Source organism: Telmatherina bonti (assembly GCF_933228915.1).
Source record: "Telmatherina bonti genome assembly, chromosome: 22".
Classification (NCBI taxonomy): Eukaryota; Metazoa; Chordata; class Actinopteri; order Atheriniformes; family Telmatherinidae; genus Telmatherina; species Telmatherina bonti.
In genome coordinates, this window is record NC_136631.1 from 15,811,691 (window position 1) to 15,829,027 (window position 17,337).

At 42.0% G+C, this 17,337-nt stretch overlaps 1 protein-coding gene across 1 annotated transcript; it reads left to right on the plus strand.

Annotated features, from left to right (window-relative positions):
- Nucleotides 1-106: 106 nt before the first annotated feature.
- tgfb3 (transforming growth factor, beta 3) lies at nucleotides 107-10,095 on the plus strand. The gene is made up of 7 exons (XM_079261930.1): nucleotides 107-851; nucleotides 4,962-5,125; nucleotides 6,388-6,517; nucleotides 6,681-6,788; nucleotides 8,174-8,315; nucleotides 8,907-9,060; nucleotides 9,156-10,095. The coding sequence occupies exons 1-7, from the start codon at nucleotides 506-508 to the stop codon at nucleotides 9,312-9,314; spliced, it is 1,203 nt and encodes a 400-aa protein (XP_079118056.1). The 5' UTR covers nucleotides 107-505; the 3' UTR covers nucleotides 9,315-10,095.
- The last annotated feature ends 7,242 nt before the right edge of the window (nucleotides 10,096-17,337 follow it).

Consider the following 17,337-nt stretch of genomic DNA (forward strand, 5'->3'; position numbering starts at 1 on the left):
CACTGTCCCAGGTCGGCGTATAAGTTGCCGCCCCTCCTGTCGAAACGTCAGCGCTTGTGAGTATAAAGTAAGAGTGAGAGAGGAGAGCTCCTGAGAGTGTTTGAGGCCGGATGACAAGGAGAAACCAGGCGCACTGACTCCACAAGCGCAAGTGGATGGAAAGAGCCCAGTGGAACGGGGAAAATGAACCGCGGCGCAGAGATCGGCCACATCTGAAAAGCAAACAGGGAGAGATGCATGAATAAGACAAGGGGTAATGAAGAGTATAATTAAGAGTTTTGATGAAGAGTTGAGATTGTTATCCAAAATGACACGGATTTGCGCCTATTCAAATGCGCATTTTGCAAAGATGACATAGCACTTAAGAAATATGGGATTCTTCCAGGAACAGAACTTACTCACGACCTGAATGAAAAGATAAAAGGGATTTTTATTAAAATCGGAATTAGATTGTCTTCTTCTTTTACTTGACAAGCATCGGTTGTGAGTGATCGCAAAGTGAACCATGAATCTGGGCAAAGCACTCCTGTTTTTCCTTCTCTCAAACTGTGTGACAGTGACTTTCTCTCTATCCACTTGCACCACCGTGGACATTGAACACATAAGGAAAAAGAGAATGGAGGCGGTTCGGGGACAGATTCTTAGTAAACTCCGAATGACTAGTCCGCCTCAGACAACAGGTCCAAGCCACATACCGTCTGATATATTGGCCTTTTATAACAGCACCAGGGAGCTTATTGAAGAGCTGGGAAGAGACCGGCACCAGAGTTGCGGACAGGATAACACAGAGACTGAGTACTACGCCAAAGAGATCCATAAAATCGACATGATCACTGGTCTGTCGGAAAACAGTGAGTATTTTTCAAACCTCAATATTATTACTGATGCAAGTAAAAGTTGGCATTACGGTTTTTTTGGGTTGGTTTTTTTGTTTTGTTTTGTTTTGTTTTTTTTGTTTTTTTTGCGTGTGTAAAGAGGCAATCATTACACTCTGATTTTTTTGTTCAAATTTTTAATATATTCATGCAAATAAAACAGAAGCACATATGATCATTAGTTTTGGCAACGTATTTCAAAGATGCAACCAAGTTCAGCAGTGTATGTGCGGCTTTTACGCACAGACGCGCCAGCGAGCGCCAGAGCGTCGCGCAGAGGAGACGACAAAGTAAACAGTCTAATTGGAATGAACACCATTCCACATACATACCTCACACTAAAGCCATGGGAACTCCAGTCTATGTATGACACATTCCTAAGTGAGGAAAATTCTCAGGCTGTTGAGTTTAGTATTTATTGCCAACTCTAATACCTCATTTCTATTTTCTGGCTGCGTGTCCCCAAGTATTTTTCATCCACTGTCCTTCACCTCTATTTTCCCCACTATTTCCTTCAAATATCTGCGTGTTATGATCTAACTCCCTTGTTCATCCATATTGGTATTTCCTGTATAAACTATGGCCCATTGATTGTTCCATAAATCAGAAGTACACAGCGGCAGATTCTCCACAGAGAGTCCGTTTTAAAGTGGGGTGGTTGGCCTTTTGCCTGTTCACGGTAAGAGGTTGGCGGGTGTATGGTCTTACCATTTCGGAAATCAACAGGTGTTTATGTTGTGCTGTGACACAGAGCAGAGCTTCATTATAAGTCCTGAATCAAATCCATTTCACGGGTCCCACAAAGTGCTTCTGACATTCAAAAATACACAGCTCGGGGTTTATTCGCTGGTCAGAGGTAGCAAGAGCTCCCAAAACAAACAAGGTCTAAGGAGTGGGATCAGAAATGGCCAGGTGCCCAGGACACATCATACTGTAGGCCATAGTGTAGGTGATAATAGAAGGTATGAACCTGACTTACGACTGGGACCACTGTCTGCCCAGTGGCTTATAATCGGAGGAAGATATTACTCAGATTAAAAGGGTGCCAAAATACATTAATTAAAATCATTCTGTTCCTTTCCATTATGTAGTTTTAAGGAGAGCTGGGCATGTCACAGTATGTAGGAACATAATGTCTGTCACCTTGATCATTTTGCAGTAGGCTATGGTTCATTTTCATTCCTGCTGGATATAATGAGTTTTACATGCACTGCTTTTGGAAGGTGGGAGTGTTTGGGAATGTGGTCAAGTTTTGCTTTTTTTTTTTTAAAGCACAGTTAAGAAGTTAAACAGAAACTTTTCTCTCATACTTTAATGCACCACTTGCTCCAGACTACCTTGCTCAACACGACTACAAATGGAAATTAGTGCATTTGCCATTTACGAGTCGGCGAAGCAGAATTTGGAAATGGCAGCAGTTTAGAGCTGCTGTCAGAATATCGGTGTATGAGAGGAGACAGCCATCTTTCAGCTGAGGGATGACCTGTGACAGGATTCTGATAGCCCTGCCTTGCATTTTGAATCATGCAGTTTCAGTGAAATTTCAAGCCAATCATTGACTCAGTGTTGGGTCAGTAAAAAATGAGGACCATGCTGAGGACAGCGGGGTATCTGATATATGGGATAGTAGAAAGATGATGTCATCTGAACAAACAGAGACAGAGGTCTTTGGCGTCCTCCCAGAGAAACAGCATCTCTCCAGCTAGCTCCCACACATTCACCATTTTTGCTTCCTCATGTTTAATCAAGTGGGAAAAAGTTGCCTTTCCTCATAAAGCAGGTCTGCCACAGTAGCTCACATACTGCACTCAGTTTCCACAGTCTGAATGAAGAAAAGAAAGTATCTTTTTTCACAATACAAAGCTGGATGTCTGTACATTAAACCTGGATTTCTTTGTGAGTGGAAATCAAACCTCACCACTGGAGCATTATGCAAACAAATCCAAATTCCAGATGCTGAAATTTAAGTGGATGAAAGAGCTTAAGCTAGAACGCTTATACGTTTCCAAAAAAATTGTTGCTGTGCTTTATAAGACTTAGGCACCACAGCAGCTGGCTAGCACCTGCTGACTTATGCTTCCTATTTCCTTTGTTTACCTCCTGAAAGCTCTGGAGAGACTGACATCACCAAGTATCTTCCGGGCAAAAGGTCAAAGAGAGGTGATTCCTGAGTGCGTTTATCAAGGAGCTTCTGTATCATGAGTGGATGCGGCTGAGCGTGTGTCAGGGTGTGAGGTGTGGCCCATAGCGTCTGGGCGAGGCACTAAGCGTGAAGCTTTTTTAGCAGAACTATTCAAACATCTTATCACAATCAACATGTCAGTGCAGATTTACAGCTACAAGTTTCATCATTCATATTCATTAAGCTATAATACCAGGAAAAAATAACTTTGTACGTTTTAATTATTATCATTTATGATTTTCTACTCACTTTTGCAAAGGGGTTGATAAGATTTTGATCTAAAAAAAATCATAAATAAACCCATTTGGTACTTAAAATGCAATATAAGTTACTTGTTTACTTACACAGTGTTGAAAATATAAAGATTGCTCACACTGGCCTTCATTTCTGAGAGGATTTACCAGAAGAAATTAGACCCAGAAGAAGCTTATTGATATAAATCTGTGCGCCCTCAAACAGTTTCCAGCCTCCGCTTGTGTCAGCATTTGTACGCCCAGTCTGAGGAGCAATAATCTAAAAATGGAAGGGGTCAAAAAATTAGTGAATGTATCTCATTTTAATTATACAAGCATTCCCCTCGACTCACCAACATGGAACAAATTACCTATGAGACCCTTGGCAAAAATAAGTCGTAATGTGAAATCCAACTAAAATCATTGCAATGGGAAAAATGAGGTCATCCAAAAGGAAACCAAAGACTTGATTAGAATTTCAAATCTCCCCTCGAAGTGGGGCTTTCCACCTTCTGTGGGGGAGGCAGAAGAGGAGAAATGGGGGAGACAGCAGAGTAAGAGAGGGGAGGAAAAGGCTACTGAGGTTTCCGACTTATAGATTGTGTGGAAACACTGGACAGATATCTGGCTGGGGATGAACGCTGAAAAGGTCACCTATAAATAGGAAAAGTTGAAAAAACTGTGTGGAAACACCAGATAATGACTGGGAGGACACTGAAATAGAATTATGGGTCAAATGAAGTACAGATACTTGGAGATGTGTGAGTTCCTTTCGCATGACACGGAAACAACTTCTGACTTTCCATTTGTTCCAAAATTGCTTGAGGTGCAAATCAGCTAAAGATGCAATGCAACTCTCAAACACCAGCACCTGAAGCTTAGCAATAAAGCTGAAGCTTGAGGTAATAAATTAACCAAGGCTTGGCTGTAAATGACTGTTTCCACTTGGCCCATAAAAAGTTTGCTATGTGCTTGTTTTGCTCAACGCTGCATGTGCTTTGCCTGTTAAAATAATAAACTGTTTCGTGTTATGATGATATAAAAGGGAAAGGCTTCAATTTAGCAGGAAGCTCTTCATATACAATTACAGTGGCTATTTATGTAGCTATCATATATGCACACATCATGGTGTACAGCACGTTATTGCTTGTCAAGCAGACTTTCAGTGGCAGTACTGTCATGATGGATTCTCCTTCTTTAGTGGTTGCTCAGGTATTGTCTGCTCCAGCACGTGAGCCCACATGTTCCTGGCTTACCCACTGAGATCCTAGGAACTTGGCTTCAATCTGAGCCCTCAGAGCACCTGTTGAGCTCAAGCGCTGGTGGGAAAAAAGAGGAGTGTGCTGCTGTCCTGCTGTAGCCTGCTCTGCTACCACATGGCCCATTTGGTTTTCATTTCATGATTTCAACTTGTCGCTAACTTGCACCACTCAAAGCATAAGCAGATGGTTTGTCATAATGACTCCCAGAAATGGACTAGAAATACTTCAAAATGTAGCACTTTCATTTTTCTGCAAAGACTGTCAAAATTTGGGAAAAATAAGGTTATGATAACATGTTAATCTTCACATAATGGTTCAAGAATATATACAACAGTAAGGGTGACAAATTGATCATCATTAAAACCTTTTTAAAGATGATGATGAGTCATTGTTCCCGCTTTTCCTGCAGATGACCTCTATTACTGCCCTAAGAGTATCACCTCCAAGGTATTCCGCTTCAATGTGTCGTCAGTGGAGAAGAACGCCACCAACCTGTTCCGGGCTGAGTTTCGAGCCCTGCGGATCCCCAACCCCAACGCCAAGAAAAACGAGCAAAGGATTGAGCTCTACCAGGTGTGTGAAGTGACCGTTCATTTCCACTGTTAGCTGAGGGCAGGGGGTTTATGTGCTCTCTCCAAAGGCCTGCGTAGGTCAGTGAGAAAGATGAAAACATTTCTATTAGGGCGTCCAACTCCCTCTCCTCTTTTCATGTGCTGATCATTATTCCATGTGCATATGATCCAATGGATTCTACATCAAGATGAATTTAAGAGCTTGTGCAGCCGCCTTTAAGAAACCTCACATTACCATTCGGCAGTTTCTTCTTTCTCAGCTGTCAATCTCGAAGGAGTTGTCCGTACATGTTAGCTCAAAAGGCTTTTTATATCTGCTTCTGCATTTGTGTTTCTGATCTTTTTTTTTTTTAAGTGTGTTAAGGCATACATCTGCTCGATATGGTGTGTGGGGTAGCAAGAGGGGCTTTTTTTTTTCCTCCTTCCTCATTAATCTCCCGTGAGAGACTAGGAGTAATGATCAGGTTCCAACATTTCCTGCCAGGGAGACAAGCATCTCCGGACTGTATACTGCCTCTGAGGCAAGGCTCTGGCCAGAGCTGAATACAGACTGTCAGGTCCTAAAGATTGTTTCCAGGGGCCTTGGAGGAGATAGAGGCAGGGTCACCCACCGGTGGGAGTAAATGGAGCTGTTCACTCGCCCCCACACTTTTAGGTTGGAGCTGATTGGCAGACGGCTGACGCTGGTAGCCCTGTGGCCCCTCATTCCCACAGGAAGACAGATTAGATGCTGACAATGTTCAGGAACCTGGTTATCCATAGTGCTGTTGTGGGGCTCATACCCACCACCCAAACACACATTTTCTCACTCCAGATAAACACCTTTGTCCAGAGAGGTGCTGGTAGAGATAGGAATGTCTGAAACCCACTCTGGTATTTTCCTCCATTGTCAGTGTTTTACAGTTGGGATCTTTACATGAATGCCCTGAAAGGATTAATTTTCTTCTTCTTCTTTTTTCTACAAAACAACGATGTGACATTGAAACTGAGAGGCGAAAGTCAAAGTTGAAATGGTTGATCTGAAAGACGGCCAGCTTCTCATTGGCAAGAGGGTAACACGCAGGCATTAACTTGCAAAATGGGGATATCAACACAGGGAGTCACTTTTTCCATGAAGAGTAGACATTTGGCCCAAGGCATCCTGGAGAGTCTGGCTCAGACAGACAGCCTTGATTCTGTGTGTAAAAGTGTGCGCGCATGTGTGTGTGTGCGTGTAAAAATAAAGTTTATGCAGCTGGGTCACATTTTCATCTTTCCTCACAGATCCTCCAGAAAGACGACCCCAAAGCCAAACAGCGTTACATTGGGGGGAAGAATGTCCTGACCAAGGGGACGTCTGAGTGGGTTTCCTTTGATGTGACAGAAACAGTGAAGGAGTGGCTGATGAACCGAAGTGAGTGGGACACCTCAAACTTTCATTACTTCACACCTTATGACATATTCTGCCAAAAGCAAAAAAAAAAAAAGAAAAATGGATTGGCTCATTAAAAGATGAAGGATAAAATCCTGGAAAAATGTCATCACCCTATATCCTTATGAGCTTGATCTCCTTTCAGAAACCAATCTTGGCCTGGAGATCAGCGTGCACTGTCCATGTCACACTTTCAAGCCAAATGGTGAGATCATAGAGCATGCCAACGAGGTGCTGGATGTCAAGTTCAAAGGTGAGACTACATTCATTACTAAAGGGGTGCAACTATTCCTATATGTGGGCTTAAATAAGCATACTTGGTTGGTTTTCCAAGTGTTTTATGATATTGCTCTTTAGTTAAATTTCATTTTAACATCCTAAGTAAATAGAAGAAAAGTAGTAATAGTTAAACATATTTAGCGACGACCCATAAAACTATACAACAGTAGATGAAAAATGCATTTTATTGTCGTGCAGAGAAATGAGTGAAGAAATGGCAGAGGCAGTTAAGGAGATGCTTCTTCTCCAAGCGGTTATAACTCCCTTTGGAGTGGAGTTTGCTTCTTAACCTTGCAGACATTTTAAATGGACTAGAAAAAAATTTAAGTCACTGAAGAAAAGCCAAGCACCACAAAAAGCTAAATGCGCTTCAACAAAAGCGTCTGAGTCTAGTTTGGGCCTTTGTGTCGCTGTGTCTACAAGGCCAGACTGCAGTCGCTTAGTCTGTGCTTGGTGAGGATTTGTCTCTGCTTTTGATCTCTTACTCTCAGCAAAAAGACACCCTCCCAGTTCCCTATCAAGAGCCAAATGATTCAGTTTGTTTGACTTGTGTTTGATATGTCTAACAACAAAGATAAGCATCTTTGCTATGGTGAAAAATTAAGTTTTATTCCAAGTCGTTCTATCGAGGGTGTTTTGGATACTTTTTTTGTAGCTGGTCTCAAAAATTGTGTATTTAAACTGTGATTTTAAGTTAGAAAAAAATATGATTACTAATGTATAAAATATAAACATTTAAAACTTGTTTTAGTCTCTGGAATATGGTTTTCTTCATCAAAACTTTTTTAAGGTCCTGGTTGTGAGACACTGCAGGGTGTGTTGGGTGTATGACAGCGTTTCTCAGGGTTAGAGAGAGAAAGAGAATAGCATACAAACACTTGGTTGAGAAAAGTTACCTTCAGTTAATCATCAGCAAGTTTTTCAAGCAGGGGCAATCATTGAGGTGTTTTTGTAAAGATGATGGCTTTCCTTTCCTTAAAGAAAGAGAGAGACACAGAGAATAGGAGTACAATTGATCTGGTATCTCACTTAGCCGTGGGGCCCCAGGCCCCCAGTCCTGGGAACAGTCCTGACTGGCCTGGCCACAAGGAATGTGCTGCGACGGCACTCAGACATTTGGCCCCAAATTAAAGAGGGCCGTACACATCCACCAGCATCTCTCCTGAGATATCAACTGCTTTAGCTATCAGGGATAGATTGGATGAGCAGACACAGGCCCAGGGGGAGAGTGGTGGGAAAGGGGGAGGTAGAGGGAGTAGATGAAGAGTGAGTCAGAAGTAAGTGAAACTGCCTGCAAATTATTCATATGTAACAGCTATCATAGTTGGGTTTTTAATATCTTCTAATCTTGTCCTGCAGGTGTGGAAGGAGACTTTGATATGAAAAAACATAAGGAGCACTATCCTCACCTGATCCTCATGATGCTCCCTTCCCACAGGCTGGATGCCCACTCCTTCTCCCGTAGGCGTAAGCGGGCACTTGACACCAATTACTGCTTTAAGTAAGGCCTGTTTCCGCACTATGAGATGCATAATGTACTGCGTCGACTGTTGTTTTTTGTCCTAAACTTTATTAAATAATCTTTCTCATGATAGACCCAAATTTTTTGAAATGTGAGAATTAAACCAGCTCTCATATTGGACACAGAGAACATTGCAGCTTTGGGGCTGGTATGTCAAATAGTTGACAAGCAAAAAAGCAAAAATCATGGAAATATTAGCCGTCACATCTAAAAAATGTGACAGGGAAGATGCGCACATGGACATAGAATACATAGAATAAGCTTGTTAATCACCCAGACAAGCATGACAGAAGTATTAGGTGATACACGTCGGGATCTGCCCCACTACCAGCAAGCACTACCTCTTACACACTGTCTCCTCAGCTCTCAGCTTCCTTCATCAGCCTGACAGGCATTACCAAAGACACCTGGGCTGACTCCAAGAGGGAAAATAAGGGCACACCTAAGAGTGGAATCTCTGAACTTTTCTCTCATCTTTGACTGAGGCCACAGGAAGGACATGTGTATAACTCTTAAACAGCTGTGTTATCTGAAAATCAAGTGTAATCCTGCCTCTCTTCTTTTTTGCAGCAATTATGAGGAGAACTGCTGTGTGAGACCACTATATATTAATTTCCGGAAGGATTTGGGCTGGAGGTGGATCCATCAGCCTGAAGGGTACTACGCTAACTTCTGCTCTGGTCCTTGCCCTTATCTCCGCAGTGCTGACACCACCCACAGCTCGGTGAGACAAAACATTACAAAACTTTTGAATCCTTAACATGCTTAGAAATGGAGATGCTGGTTGTCATAATTTTTACTTTCTTCTTTCCTCCATAGATGCTAAGCCTTTACAACACATTGAATCCTGAGGCATCTGCCTCACCCTGCTGCGTTCCTCAGGACTTGGAGCCCCTCACCATCCTCTACTATGTGGGACGCTCTCCAAAGGTCGAGCAGCTTTCAAACATGGTCGTCAAGTCTTGCAAGTGCAGCTAAACCTTTGGGCTTCAGGCCCCAATCAGAGACATGGGATGAGGCGGCTCGCAGCACTAAATGGAGGCGGGTGGAACTGAAGTGGGCAGGGTACAGTTTCTCCTGTTATCAGACACTATGCCACCAGCAGCCCTCTCAGTCCCATCAGACGTCTCATTGACCCTAAGCATTGTCTTTTTCACATCAGTATTTGTCATGTTTGTTTTTTTTCCTCTAAATATTCAAGCATTTTGATTATCAACATGACTATTGGTAATCAAAGCCTGTTTTCACTGAAAGAGTAACAGGGCAATGATTGTCTTTCTATGACCAACACTTTCTCAAGGACACAAGCTGATTGCAACCAAGATCAGACTGAGAATGCAGACTAAACTTAGCATGTATCAAAGAGAGTACATTCACTATTAATTTTTGCTGAGAGAAAATACATATTCTTCCTTAACACATCGGATTATCTGAGCTGGAAGTTGAAGCTGTGCATGTCACAGATCCCTACACTGTTTGTTCAGGATTTAATGCTGTTAAATAAAAAAAAATACAACCTTAGGAAGAAGAAAACATGCTGGAAAACAAGTTATTTCCTCTCTTAGTATTTCCATGATTATGTTTACCTCGGTAATGCAACAGGATGGTGATTCCAGGGATTGTTTCATTTTAAAGTGAAGCCTTTCTGTTGTATGAGATCATGTATGTCACTAAGTGAACTCAACTAGATCACAAACTGTAAATGTTTATTACTCTTTGAAACACTTTTTTTTTTAATTAAAAAACATGGACATTCTGATCGTATTGTTGAATTTTCATTATTGTATGACATTTACAGATACATTTCTGTATGGTTTGACATTTACTAGGTGATTGTTCATCACAAACTGTTAATGCTCCAAAAATATTTCAATTGCCTGCATGTGTACTGTAAACAATCTGAGAAAAACAAATTATAATATATGGTTGAGTCTTGTGAAACAGCATGAACTAGATTGAACAGTAATAAACCCATGACCCACAGGCTGCTATGAAAACTACAATTTGTGCAAAATCAGATGATAATCACCAGTTGACAAAATCATACACAATTTCTGGGAGGACATGTGGCGGTTCATCCATGGCGATCCATCTATGGCGGTCCATCCATGGTGGTCCATCCATGGCGATCCATCTATGGCGGTCCATCCATGGTGGTCCATCCATGGCGATCCATCCATGGCGGTCCATCCATGTGCTTCATACACTGTTTGGCATTTGATATTAAATCATTTTCTTGAGAGAAAAAATGATGCTCACAGTCCTTCCAGGCATCTCCAGGTGAGATACAGATCTCTGTAGTAAGATGATGACGGTGCAATCCACTCAGAGTACCAAGCTCGTAGGCATGTTGAAGAGGTTACACTGATGAGTTCACCAGGTGGTGGAGATGAGTGAAGACCAGCATCTCCCAAGTACCCACCAGGTGTGTGTAAGTGCCACCAGTCAGTAACTGTTGAGGTGCTTCAGGTGTGGAGTGACTGACCCTGTTACCAGGCAAGATGTTTCCTACAGTTGTACCATCTATAGCTTCAGACTCGTTAAAGATGTGTTCACCATCCAAGAGCTGATGCCAAATGGATCTGCCTTTCACATCTTCACATCCTGAGCTTTTCCGCACTGAGAAATGTGAGAGGCAGGTGGGTGTGTGTTATGGAGTGTGGGTGGGGAATAGCAGTGGAGGGGAGAGACACTGTACAGACTCTACTGTATAGACCTGGTGGGTGCAGAGCTCGCCACAAAGGAGCTAATGAAATATGTAATGCAAGATTTATTCAATAATGTAATGAGTTACCCTGAGGATCCTTAATACAGTCACACACAGGGAGTTCTGGACAAATGACCAGTTTATTGTGGAGGAGTATGAACAGAAGATCAGTCCAGGGTAGTGGTCTGCAGAAGAAACCAGGCAACAGCTGGGAGGTAAACAGGATGGCAAAATACTCATCCAGGCAAAGACAAGGCTCAGAGATCCAAAGACAGGCAGGATCGGTAACCAGAAGATCCGAAAGGTAGCAGTATCCGTCGAGGGCAAGGCAAGGTGGGTAATCCAGGGGCATGAAGCAGAGGGTCGGCAACTGAGGAACAATCCGTAGAACGCTGGAACAAAACTAGACATAGGTCTGATTATTATCTGGCAGAAAAGGAGGGATTGGAGGAAGCTTAAGTAGGCAGTGAGAGAAAAGGAAACCAGGTGAACTGAATGAGGTAGCAGAGGCAATTAGGAAGCCAGCAGGTGGATCGAGTAATCAATGATGAGCGCCGGGAGATCAGGGTGGCAAAAACATGACACAAGACTTGAGTGAACTCACTATGTGGCTCCAAGTCACAAAATATCCATAAAGCTACTGTCTTGTTGTGTAGAATGAACCTTTATTTCATCTCAACATAATTATAATCCTGCTTCATGTTATGCTTTGAGCTACAGCAAAGGCTTTTGTTAGAAGCTATACATTAAATAAATTATGGGGATTGCAACAATCACTTCTTTTTTACAAATTAAATTTTGAATTTGTTCCATCCGAGAGAAAGAATATCAATGTCTCAAAAGTTTAAAGGGAAAGATTTCCTGGAAATATTGAAAAGATAAACTTCTCTTTAAAACAGGGGACCAATCATGTTAAAACTAAAACTCTCAGAGTCTTCAAGCCAAGAAGGAACTCTTAGGTGTTGGGCAGAGATTTGGTCAAGATGTGGCTTTCAACATGGAGCCTGAAGTGTCTGATGTTTGCAGCCACACCTGGAAGGAACTTCTCTGCATGATCATAATATGCCATTGTAAGATGAGAAACTGCGAACAACATTTGTCAAATACAGAAGTGGACAACCCTGGCCATGACAGCCAGGGTTCCAAATACCAGTAACTAAGCAAAGATTTAAACACTGCATCCTCGAGTTGAATACAGGGGCTTGAACAAGCATCTGCTGAAGGCTATCTGTCAGTAAAATCTTCCTGTGGAATCAGTAGCATGGAGGGAATGAGGGCAGGCAGCTGTTGGGATGTAGACTGATTGAAGAGAGATGGGTTTAGGTGGGGGTTGGAGCCATGCAACTGAATCCCAACCTGCGTCAAAGCTGGGCATTCTTGGCCTGGCAGACTATCACCTCACATGTCCATGGCTGCATCGTAAAGAAATGAATAGTACCCTGCTCAATGCTTGCTCAATGTTTAATCTGTTGTCTTTCGAGAAGTAGAACATTGTCGGATGTAGTTACATGCAGACACCTGCCAGGCCTGCAGAATGCCAGGATGTGCCCCAGATACCCTTCATGTGGTCTGTAACAGGTTTCCGGGCCTTAGATCTGCCTGTTGTACACAATGAGATCCGATAAACAGTGGAAGAAAAAAAGTCTTGAAAGAAAGTTTTTAAAAAAACACTAAAAGTCCCCCAGCAAGAACAAAAACAAATATCTGTCTTATCTTGAAGTTTTTTTTCTTCACATGTGCTCACTGAAACCCTGTCAGCCAATGCTCTGTTGATCTATTCTATTATTCATGGTTGAGGTAGCTACCAGCTGATCTGCTCAGTAAACTCAGTCTTTTGTCTGACTGCTTCCTTGCTTGCAGCCCTAGATCCCCTCATCTTATCGCCTGGCATGTAGCCAGGTATCCTGCAGAAAAGCCATTCCAAGTACAATTAGCGCTGCCGTGTTTGTGCTCTCCGACAGTATTCCCTTTCATTCCTTCTCTGCAAACTGTTTGTTCTCCTGCTCTCTCGCACTTTGGGGCCTAACTGAGCTAGAAAACAAAAACATGTCCCAACTTCCAATCCGATGACAGGACAGAAGTGGCTTCCTCCGGCTCAGCAAAGATAAAGGGACGCTCCAAATGACACCAGAATAAAGCTGATAAAACATACAACATTGACAGAAAAGTAATACCACAGGTCAAAGACATTTACTTTAGCGGTTTCTGATCAACAGGTTGCAATACACCAATAATGACATATCAAAGGTGAATTGTTTAAGGAGGGAGTTTGGGGATACATGAAATATCCAGTAAGTTGCATAATACATCTGAAAAGGGGAAGTAAGTCAGGAATTACCCTCTTTTTCCAACAATACTCCTCACATTCTTATTTTGATAGAAAAGGGCCTTAGCGATTCATCCTGACATGATCATACTCCCTTTAAAGTGGCACAAGAGCTGCATTCATTTCCCTCTTAGACACGAGCAGTAAATCTCCACAGTCACCAACTGTGAAGCCGTGAGAACATTGAGGAATCCTCAAGTGAAATGTAAAACACATATGGAGGACATAATCTAGCTTTGTAAGCTTTGGTAGGTCCTCATCAGAGCCTTGCCCTCGTGTCATGTCAAAAATAAACGCAGAAGAAGCAGAAAAGATGACGGGGGCTTGAAGTGAGAGGGGGTGGAGAAGTTTTCAGAGGATAAGAGGGAGAGTTATATGAATAATGAGGGGAAGAGATTAAGAAAATGCACAGGAGGGAGATAAAGGGAGCGTGTGATTAATGATGGGTGACAGCTGATCATAGAGAATGTTCTCCATTTTGACTCGCTCTAACTGCCTGTCAGAGTCAATCAGGGCAGCTCAGTCATCTTGCTACAAAGGAACACTGAGCAGGCAGAAAGACCTGATGCACTTCGGTGCTCCACAAAGGCTGCACCCCTTCTAATAACACCCCTCCCAATCCAAATCGCCAGACTGAAACTCAACTTCACTCAGTACATGATCTTTCTCTCTCTCTCTCTCTCTCTCTCTCTCTCTCTCTCTATATATATATATATATATATATATATATATATATATATATATATATATATATATATATATATATATATATACATATATATATATATATATACATATATATATGTGTGTGTGTCTCTGTGTGTGTGTGTGTGTGTGTGTGTGTGTGTGTGTGTGTGTGTGTGTGTGTGTGTGTGTGTGTGTGTGTGTGTGTGTGTGTATTCATGTAGGCATTTATTTGTATGGAGGTATGTCCACCATTATGTCCACCCTGAACGATGGAAAAATGTGTTGCATGAAAAATGCATGAAATTCAGAAGCTGTTCCCAAAGGATCCGGTTACAGTAATTGATGAGTTTATAAGATGTATTTTAACCTAAGCCAGGTTTCATGCTTTGCGGGAAAAGGGAAGATGGGAGAGCAAAAACTTTCTTACCACAGCAGCACAGTTTGATTTTTTAGTTTTTGCACAACTACTATATTTTTCCAGCATGTTGATCTCCGTATCACCTTGACTAAGACAGTTATATGATGTGAGGAATCTGTTCATGCTTCTTTATAGCAGGTTCCTGGAACAAGTCTGCAATCAGACGAGCAACCAGTTGTTGCATAAATGCAAACTGCTTAATCTTAGTGACTGCAAAAAGATCAACACTTTTCTGTGGATGGAAAAAGCTATGAAAATCAAATGACAGAGCTTATGTGAGCGTTTGAACCCACAAAGTTGCATTTGTCTTGTGAGAGGTAGGATTTCTTCAGCACAGCTTTTGGCGGCTGGACAGTTGCAGATTCAGAGGAATGGTCAACAGATGGGAATGCCCAAACTGTTCCTATTACTGGATCTCATTATGAACAAATACAGGATGTCCTCACATTTATGTCTCCTTACCCCTTAGCTGTAATCAGACTTTAAGAAATGAATACATACAGAATATACACTCAAGTAGAAAATTATTATACTGGTAGTTTAGTTTGTGTACATCTTCTTACTACACAGGTTTTGACACTGAAAAGGGTCAATTCAAGCAGAATGAAATATTTGCTATTCAGTTCAACTTTACAAAAACAACTGTTCAGAAATTAAAAGTACAAAGTTTTATTAAACATGTATGACTCTGTCACATCAGATCAAAAGGAATCCCATCCATCCATCCATCCATCCAAACCAGCAAAGAGATACGGTCTTTATCAGATGTCCTGGGACTATTCCAAAGCCTTCTCATGTAGGAGGAGTGGGAATTGACTGAAACATATCCCCTGTGATGCATTTTGGTAGTCATGTTGACCAGATGCCTGAAGGTGCCTAAACTGACTCATTATGTTGCTGAAGTGCAACATGTCTACCCTGATCCTGGGTAACAGAGCCCCTCACAATGTTCCCAAGGGTAAGCCTCAGCCATTTTTCAAAGAAGTTTCTGCAGCATGCATTTGCAGTCTCACGCTTATGTTCACAATCATCACCCCAGGAACATAAGTGAGAGTGAATATGTAGATCAGCTTGTAAATGGGCCACTTCAGCTTTCAGCTCGGCTCTTGTTTTGCTGCAATAGACGAGTAAGTACTGTAACCACGTCATTGCAGATGTTCACTGCCACTTAACAGCAAGACCATGAGACACTTAAACTCCTCTACCTGAGGCAACAACTTATTTCCAACCCCCAGTGGGCGATCTATTCTGTTCTGAGGACCATGGCCTTAGACTTGAAAGAGCTCATTCTCGTCCTGGCTGCTTCACACTCTGCTGCAAAACACCCTAGTACCTGCTGAAGGCCTCCACTTGTTTTTGGGAGCTATGAAGAACAGCCATCGGAATCTAAAAAAGCTACATTTTTTCCAACTATCGTTCAAATTTTGTTTCTTAATACAGCAAATGTTTTTATTAGGTGAAAGATCTGGACCTTGGATTGGCTGACTCAACACAGAAGTTCCTTAACTACAGAAACATCCATTCATTCATTCATTCATTTATTCATTCATTCATTCATTCATTCATTTATTATCCTAACCACTTAATCCATTGAAGGGTCACGGGGAAGCTGGAGCCTATCCCAGCAGTCTTTAGGCGAAAGGCAGGGTACACCCTGGACAGCTCACCAGTCCATCGCAGCAGAAACATCCAGTGCAGCTGTAATATGTATGAATGTGGTTTGGCAAAATTTTGATGAGACAACCAAGGTCTTCCTCACAAAGACTCCATGTGTGTGGTAGCGTATGTTGATCCAAAACCTGTATACAAGGATCAGCTGGTGCATTCATAGAAGTTATTTATGCCCTAATGCACTATAATGCCATGACAAATGTTCTGATGGTCTCTCCTATATGGCCAAGGGGATACTGAAGATTTCCAATAAGAATTTACATTTTTGATTAGTCATACCATAATACAGCTGTCTCCTTCACTATAGACCCTCTTGAATGAGATTTAACATGCATTTGTTTTAGCAGAGACAAATCTTTGCAGAAGTGTTCCTGAGCCCAGGCAGAGATTTTCACTCCATAACCATAAATGTTTGAACTGCATTGCTGCCTAAAAGATTCTGGCCATTTAACAACAGTTTTAATTTTGTCCCTTTTTTTTTCAACAATTTTCCAAGATTCTCTTCCACTGATATTGTGTTGTGGAGATCCCAAATCCTCACATTCTGCAGAGTTTTATGTTGCCACACATTTATTTTAAACTGTTTAACTATTCCACATCTCCGTCAGATGGTCTTCTCATGCATTAGAGTAATTCAAGTGCCTAGGCACTTTAACTCTCATAACTAGGCTGTAATTGATGCACAGATATTGATTACTATGACAATGTTGTTATTTTTAACAGTGTGCAACTGAGCAAGAAGGAGCCGGGTAAAAATACCCAGTGCTGTTTATCAGTCCTCCATGGGGAATGTCCACTATGCCTGGCTGTAATCACTGACACTGGTGTAGAGAGGGCATAACTTCCCCCCCTGCCTGGGGATTGTAGCACAGTGTGAGACATATGTAGAACTGCAACATCAAGCCCACCTGTTTTATCACAGATGGCCTCATTGACCTTTCGCTGGCCACTTGACATGGATCCACTGGCTGAACTCTCAGAGGACATCTGCCAGTTAATCAGACACAGGGTAAGTGGTAGCAAGGACTGAAAACAATCATTCTTTAATGGCTTCAGCAGACCTTAAAGATCATGCTTATCTCTACAGTCCTGTATATGTTATATGCTGAGCTAAACACGAAAATAAACAAAAAAGAACACGTCTTTGACAGCATATGATTCACTGAGCCAGTGTGTGTCCACAGAGTGTCTG